The sequence below is a fragment of the Bubalus bubalis genome, chromosome X (assembly GCF_019923935.1).
Source record: "Bubalus bubalis isolate 160015118507 breed Murrah chromosome X, NDDB_SH_1, whole genome shotgun sequence".
In the NCBI taxonomy this organism is placed as follows: domain Eukaryota; kingdom Metazoa; phylum Chordata; class Mammalia; order Artiodactyla; family Bovidae; genus Bubalus; species Bubalus bubalis.
The window spans coordinates 71,672,119-71,679,954 of NC_059181.1; the positions used below are offsets into that span (position 1 = coordinate 71,672,119).

At 40.4% G+C, this 7,836-nt stretch overlaps 2 protein-coding genes across 2 annotated transcripts in view; one reads left to right on the forward strand and one right to left on the reverse strand.

Annotated features, from left to right (window-relative positions):
• Positions 1–742, forward strand: part of LOC102404920 (sodium/hydrogen exchanger 2-like) — a 61,226-nt gene extending 60,484 nt beyond the window's left edge. Inside the window, exon 10 of the mRNA XM_044936482.2 lies at positions 608–742. Within this exon, the coding sequence (XP_044792417.2) occupies positions 608–742 (135 nt within the window). The remainder of the gene's footprint in view (positions 1–607) is intronic.
• Positions 743–2,251: 1,509 nt separating this feature from the next.
• On the reverse strand, positions 2,252–7,593 carry LOC123331879 (endogenous retrovirus group PABLB member 1 Env polyprotein-like). Its single transcript, XM_044937014.1, has 2 exons — positions 7,458–7,593; positions 2,252–2,573 (listed from the first exon to the last, which is right to left on the reverse strand). The coding sequence occupies exons 1-2, from the start codon at positions 7,476–7,478 to the stop codon at positions 2,277–2,279; spliced, it is 318 nt and encodes a 105-aa protein (XP_044792949.1). The 5' UTR covers positions 7,479–7,593; the 3' UTR covers positions 2,252–2,276.
• Between the last annotated feature and the right edge of the window lie 243 nt (positions 7,594–7,836).

Sequence of the window (7,836 nt, forward strand, 5' to 3'; positions counted from 1 at the left end):
AAACAGAATTATAGACCAATGGAACAAGATGGAAAACCCAGAGACAAACCCACACACCTATGGGCACATTATCTTTGTATATTATTGCCTCCTTTGTCAAAGATAAAGTTCCCATAGGTGTGTGGATTTATCTCTGGGTTTTCTATCTTGTTCCATTGGTCTATACTTATGCTTTTGTGCCAGTACCATACTGTCTTGATGACTGTTTCTTTGTAGTATAGTCTGAAATCAACTAAGTTGATTCCTCCAGCTCCATTCCTCTTTCTCAAGATATTTGGGGTCTTTTGTGTTTCCATTCAAATTGTGAAATTGTTTTGTTCTAGTTCTGTGAAAAATGCCATTGGTAATTTGATAGGGATTGCATTGAATCTGTAGATTTTATTTGGTAGTATAGTCATTTTCACAGTATGGATCCTTCCAACCCAGGACCATGGAATATCCCTCCATCTGTTTTGTTGTCTTTGATTAATATCTTATAGTTTTCTATATGCAACACTTTTGTCTCCTTAGATAGGTTTATTCTTAGGTATTATATTATTTTTGTTGCAATGGTATATTTATACCTTTATATCCTTTCATTTTGCTGAAATATGAAAATTTCTTCCAGTGCCCACATCTGATCAGGCAACTCATCGAGCTAACTCACTCAATGCTGAAGTCCTACCTTCACTCCCTGACTGACAGCAGAATCCTGTCGTCAAATCTGACATACCGTGGAGCACTACTAGGAGTCAATATTTGACTACAGATGTTCATTTCATTTTGAAGTACTCATTTCAGTTTGAAGAACCATTCATTTCCATTTGAAGGACTCACGTTAGCACTTCTTATAGACCAGGTCTGATGGTGACAAACTCCAATTTTTATTTTAGAAAGATATTTATCTCTCCTCTTTTTGAAGAACAGTTTTGTCATTTACAGTATATGTATTTTGTGGTTATTTTCCTTTCAATACTTTGATTGATTATTCCACTTTCTCCTGGCCTGCAAGATTTTTGCAGAGAAAAATGTATATATACTATTAGTGGCGTTCCTAAATTTGTGATGAGTCATTTTTCTCATGTTATTTTAAAAATTCTCTCTTTGTCTTTGACTTTTGACAATTTAATAATAATGTTTCTTATATAGACCTCTTCAGGTTTAACATATTTGGGGGTTCATCTGAATATGAATGTCCATTATCTCTCAATATTTATATATTTCAGCCATTATTTTATCTTACAATAGCTTATTTTATTAAGCTTTTATCCCTTTTCTTATTTACTTCTGGTACTCCTATTGTGCATATATTGATTTACTTGATGGTTTCTGAAAGTCTCATAGGCTTTCTTCATTATTTTTCCTCTTGTTCCTCTGATTATGTAATTTGAAATGAATTGGCTTCAAGTTCACGATTTTTTTTTTTTTTTTGATTGAATGAAATTGATATATGAAGCTTGGTATTGAAATTTTCTCTTCAGTAATTATTCAGCTCTTGGATTTCTGTATCCACCTCCCCCCTTGGAAGGCTGTTATTGAACCATGCAGAGATGCTGGTATTCTTGGCTTCCGGAGGAGAGGAATTCAATCCGGGGCCAGAAACGAGGCTTGATTGCTCAGAGCTTTTGTGGAAGAAAGTTTTATTAATGTATAAATGAGATAGAGAAAGCTTCTGACATAGGCATCAGAAGGGGGCAGAAAGAGTACCCCTGGCTAGTGTTAGCAATGGAATTATATACTCTCTACTCCCATAATTTACATTTTAAGATAACAGGATTAGCCAGAAGGTTTTTTTCCAAAGACTGTCCTCAAGCAGGATACATTATTGTTATACAGTCCTAAGGAATGTAGAGGGGAAAAAAAAAAAAAAAAAGTTTGTCCTTTCTTCCTCATTGAGAAGTCCAGACCCCTCTCTCCTTGGGGACCCCTAGACTTCTTATTAACCTGCCTAGGAAATAACTCTCTCATACTCCCATCTCTTTGAGGAGAATTATGTTGTCAAGGGAAAGGGGGGTCATTTTCATTCCATAACTGCTTCTGAGCTGATAAGGGGCATTGTCCCTAAATTGGTGAGGCAACATATTCTCCTAATCCTCATATTGACGGTCTCTGATCCAAGGGCCCCAAGTAATAGTTGGAGGAGGGTGTGGCACTCATAGGAGCTTGGACAACCATTTGTAACTTAAAAGTTTTTAGACGGTTAGAAAACTCCATTATACAGTTACAGATGTAAGGCAAAATAGTCATTAAACCAAGCTAAAATCAAAATGAAAAGTCACATTATGTCCATAGTTACATCAGTCCATCTTAAGGTTGTTAGATGTCATCAGTTTAAGAAAAGGCATCACATGCGATTGTTGTCGAAGATATTTGCAGACTTGGAGAAAGTCTTTTCCTTGAAGTGGAGATGTCCACCACGGGAAGCCTTCCACTGATGAAGAGGGGAGTGCTCCACAGACCCAGCAGTTAGACCGATTGTGGAATGCAGTGTAGGAGTGAGCCCAGGACAGGAAGGCATTGTCTTGAGGATCAAATGGCAGACTCAGGATTTTTGGAGTCAGCAGAAGTAGGCTCAAGTAGATTATCAGGCCTATCTGAAAAGTACAAAGTCAGAGCACAGAAAGTAAAGACATAAAATGAAGTTACTTAGTTCTGGTCAGGGTGCCACCTTTTAACTCGTGTGATGTACCCAAGAATCAATTCCTGGCACTTTGACAGCTGTGGGAGAAGAAAGAATAACCTGGTAAGGGCCTTCCCAGAGGGGCTCAAGCGATAGGCCCCCAGACCCCAATGATTTTATGAGGAACTCTGTTCCTTGCTCAAAGAGAGGCTTGCTTGACTCAGAGGCTGGGTCAGGAGTCATCTCCCAGAGTTCTGTTAATGCCTGCTATAAAGCTGAGAGCTGAGTTACATAACTAGTTAATTCCAAGGCTTCAGGGTCTATAACCATGTCTGTGCATAAGAATGGTCTTCCATAAATACAGTCAAAGGGGGACAGTTTGAGCCCTCATTAAAGCTATGGGTAGGACTTTAATCCAAATGTCTTGCGTCTCTTGAATTAATTTGTGCAGATGTCTTTTGATAATGTCATTAGCTTTTTCAATCTTTTTTGAGGATTGGGGTCTCCAGGAACAGTGTAAGTGATATTTTATTCCTAGAGCTTTAGACACCCCCTGAGTTACAGCAGCTTTAAAGGCAGAGCTTTTGTCATTCTGAAGGCTCCGTGGCAGTTCAAACCTGCGGATAATTTCATGGATTAAAATCTTTATAACCTCCTTAGCCTGTTCACTACTACAGGGAAAAAGCCTCAATCCATCCAGTAAAAGTATCCACCCAAACTTGTAAGCAAGAATATCCATTAGGTTTTGGCATATGAATAAAATCAATTTCACAGTCCTCTTCAGGATATTTTCCACTTTGTTGTAATCCAGATTTTGCTAGCTTTTCAGTCTTTGGGTTATTTTTCTGACAAACCTCACACATTTTGATAATGTTCTTTAAAGTATTATTATATTTTTACCTTCAAACAAATGAGAAGCCATCTGGTAAGTACTCACTGCACCCAAATGAAAATTCTGGTGTAAACCCTTAAGAATTTTCCATTGAGCATTTTCAGGAATTACTAATCATCCATCCTTGGACTGTAACCATCCTTTATCAGTCATCGTTGCTCCTCTTTTCTCATATCTTTCTAATTCTCCCTCAGTATATTGTGGTTTTTCCTGTTCCACAGGACCTGTCCAGATCAAAGTTGTCTGTAGTGAAGGGGTTTCGAAAAGTGCTGCTTTTCTGGCTTGACAGTCAACCAGCTGATTACCTTTGGCTACTTTACTCCCATCTCTGTTGTGTCCTTTGCAATGCATAACAGCTATTTCTTTAGGACAATATATAGCAGTTAAAAGTCTCTCGATCTCTCTGAAATGCTTAATAGGTTCTCCTGTTGTTGTTTTAAACTGTCTTTCTTTCCATATTGCAACATGAACATGTAAAGTCAAATAAGCATACTTAGAATCAGTGTAGATATTTGCCCGCTGCCCTTTGCTTAACTCTAGAGCTCGGGTCAGAGACACAAGCTCTGCTAACTGAGCACTGGTTCCCTGGGGAGAGATTTTGCTTGTAAAACCTGTTCAGCAGTCACCACGACGTAACCTGCTTTATGCTTTCCATCCCAAACAAAAGAACTGTCATCTGTAAATATTTTCATGTCAGGATTGTCTAATGGGGTATCCATTAGATCTTCCCGAGCTGCATAGTTTAAAGTTAGGAATTGGGAACAATCATGATCAGGTGTTTCATTTTCCTTCTCAGAAAGGAAAGTGGCAGGATTTAAATTCCTACAAAGTTTAAGCTTAGTTACTCGTCCTTCTAACAACGACTGATATTTAAGAAGCCTAATGTCTGTCATCCAAATATTAACCTTAGAATTTAAGATTCCACTCACATCATGAGAAGTCAGTACAGTAAGGTTTCATCCATTAATTATTTTTAAAGCTTCAGGTGCTAATAAAACTGCTTCCCCAATTACTCTTAGACAATGGGGCCACCCAAGTGAAATTGCATCCAATTCTCTGCTTAGGTAAGCAATAGGTTGCTGGTGAGGCTCTCGGGGCTGTGTCAAAACTCCCAAGGCCACACCTTTTTTTTCAGTGACAAATTAAAATCTGACCCTGTGGACAGCTCAGAGCGGGAGCTTGCAACGGAGCAGTCTGAAGAACCTTAAAAGCCTTTTGAGTATCTGGAGACCAAACCAGTTTGTCAGTTTGGGCCTGCTAAGTTTCAACTATAAGTTTATATAAAGGCCAGGCAAGTTCCCCATAACCCGGAATCCAAATGCAACAGTAACCTGTGATTCCCCCAAAATCCTCTCAATTGTCTTAAAGTCATAGGTAGGGGATGATTTAGTATAGGTTTAACTCTCTGGGGCCTGTGGCCCTACTCCCTTCTGATATGATTAGGCCCAGATATCTAACAGATTGTTGACAAAGCTGAGCCTTTTCTCTTGATGCCTTGTAACTGCAGCCTGCCAGAGAGTTTAAGAAGTCTTCTGAGGCTCGTGAACAAGCTTCCTCTGTCTCAGCACAGAGCAAAATATAATCTACATATTGTAACACCACTGCTTTGGAGCTATAAAAGTTTTGTAGATCCCATGACAAACTTTATCCAAATAAGTGAGGACTGTCACGAAATCCCTGGGGCAAAACTGTCCAGGTTTACTGAGAAGCTGGCTGTGTAGGGTCCTCAAAGGCAAATAGAAACTGACTTTCATCCACCAAAGGCACTGAATAGAAGGCATCTTTTAAATCAATTATTGAGAATATTTGGCTCATTCAGGAATTTCAAACAATAGAGTGTAAGGATTAGGCACCACAGGGTGTAAAGGAGCAACAGCCTCATTTATTATTTGTAAATCTTGGACCAGTCTCCATTTACCATTTGATTATTTTTTATATCCAAAATAGGAGTGTTATATGGACTGTTATAGGGAATTAATAGTCCCTGCTCTTTTAAATTTTCCATGTTGAGTTTTAACCCTTCCTTAACCTCAAGTTTCAGTGGATACTGCTTCTTATGTGGAAATAAGCGTGTGTCTTTGAGCGTGACAACTACAGGAATAGCATTTTGTGCTCGACCCACAGTTTTTCTATCAGCTCACACTCTAGGATTTACATTTTGTTCAATTAAAGAGAGAGAAAGGGAAGGCTCCATATTCATGAAAACAGAGGCATGGACCTTGCTCGGTATATCTCTCCCCAAAAGGGGTGACAAGACTCTGACACGATCAAACACTCGTGTTAAAATAGCACAGAGTAAGTCACAACTTACAGAAGAACGGAAATAATAACTCTTGGCTCATCCAGACAGTCCCATTACAGAAGCAGATCCTAAAGAAAGTGGGCCAGGGGCTTCAGTAAGGATGGAGTAAGCTGCCCCAGTGTCTAAAAGGAAATCGATGGATTGGCCCCCTACAGTTATTAATATGCGGGGTTCCTCATGTGTAATTGGGGTGGGAGCTTGTGTTAGGACACCCAGGCACCTTCAGTCCTGATTGTCTTGAGAGTCCGACCCCTGAAACCTATGCCTCTGGGGTCAGTCTCTTCCAGTGTGGTCCCTTGGAGACCGGACATGGAGCCGGGGCAGCTTGGATGCCTGAGGGCAATCTCACTTGAGGCGACCCTCCTTTCCACAGTAATAGCAAGCCCATCCCTTTTCACCTGAGTCCCTCTGGGCATTTTTCTCAGGCTGTTTAAGAATGGTTTTCATAGCCTTTGCGAGGGCTTCCGCCTGTTCCTTTGACTTTTTCTGCCTTTCTTTCTTTTCCTCATATTCCCTACCATAATAGACTGTCTGAGCCAGTTGTAACAGATTATCTAAAGACTGATTTGGTCCACACACCCATTTTAATAGCTTATGGCGGATATCTGGAGCCAACTGAGTGAGAAATCTAACCTTTAAGATCACTTTTCCCCCTTCACTTTCAGGATCAAACTCAGTGAATCAGCGAAGGGCTTCTCTCAGTCTATCTAGGAATTTACCAGGAACTTCCTTCTCCTCCTGTTCTATGTCTGCCAATTTGCCATAGTTTAAAGACTTAGCACACACTTGCCTGAGTCCTTCAAGAATACATCTGCACAATGACTCTGATCCCATCTTCCTTTAGCTGTGTTGTAGTCACAGTCTGGTTCTGTAGTTGGGACTGCCTGATTCCCTGTGGGGAGGGTGGCTGTCTTATCCTCCCTCTTCCCTACTGATTCATTACTAAGCCATTTGTCTCCATAAACAACCGCTTTTCCCAAAACTTGAGTCTTTGAATTGGGAGTCACTGTTTGTCCCAAGATATACATGCTATCTCATCCTCCCTCTTCCCTACTGATTCATTACCAAGCCATTTATCTCCATAAGCAACTGCTTTTCCCAAAACTTGAGTCTTTGAGTTGGGAGTCAGTGTTTGTCCCAAGATATAGATCACATCTTTCCAAGTAAGGTCATAAAGCAAAGTAACACCTTTAGAGGTGAGGAGCCAGCTCTAATATTTAGAGCTCTAAATATAAGCTCTAATATATTTTTCTTGGTCCTCTAAATAGTCTCTCAGATCCTCCTTGATTCTTTGTATTTCTTGATAAGAAAAAGGTTTATTAATTCTCATAGACTGATTATTTCTCCTTGTGGGTGCTTCATGAAGAGGCAACAGCTTGTGTGGCTGTTCCTCAGTCTCTCTGGCTGCTCTGTGCATATGACCCCAGGGATAGATTGGAGAAACCTGCTTTTCTTTATCTGTCTCCTGTCCTTCATCTCATCTAGCAAAGTAGGAGGACAGGAGGGAGCTGAAGGAGTCACACCCAAATTTATATCCTTAGGACATAAGTCTGGCACACTTTGCAGAGAGAAAAAAGGCAACACATATGCTACTTCTACCCATTTCCCTTGTTTTCTACAGAACCAGTCTAATTGTAAAACAGTATTATACTTAAGAGACCCACCAACCGGCCACCGGCGGCCATGTAGTATCACATAGGAAGACCAAGCGTGTCTTCTTTAAGCTCTGGAGATCAAATCTATCCCAGTTTTTCAGGATACAGTTCAAAGGAGTGAGGCTGGAGTTGTTAGCTCCCATCTGTAAGAGAGAAAAAAAGTGACCAGTGCCCTCTTTCTACTGGAGGTGTCACTCCCTGCTCTAGATGGGGGTGTAGACAGACTTTACACCAAAGCTTTTCTTTCTTGGTCGGACTTAGTCTGTCCCTTACCAATGCAGGCAACATACATGTCCCTCCTGGTACTACCACTGAGAGGGGGGTGGGGATGCACCAGGGGTAGACCTGATGGCATCCGTGACTGATGTCCAGCTCCTCACCATTAAAA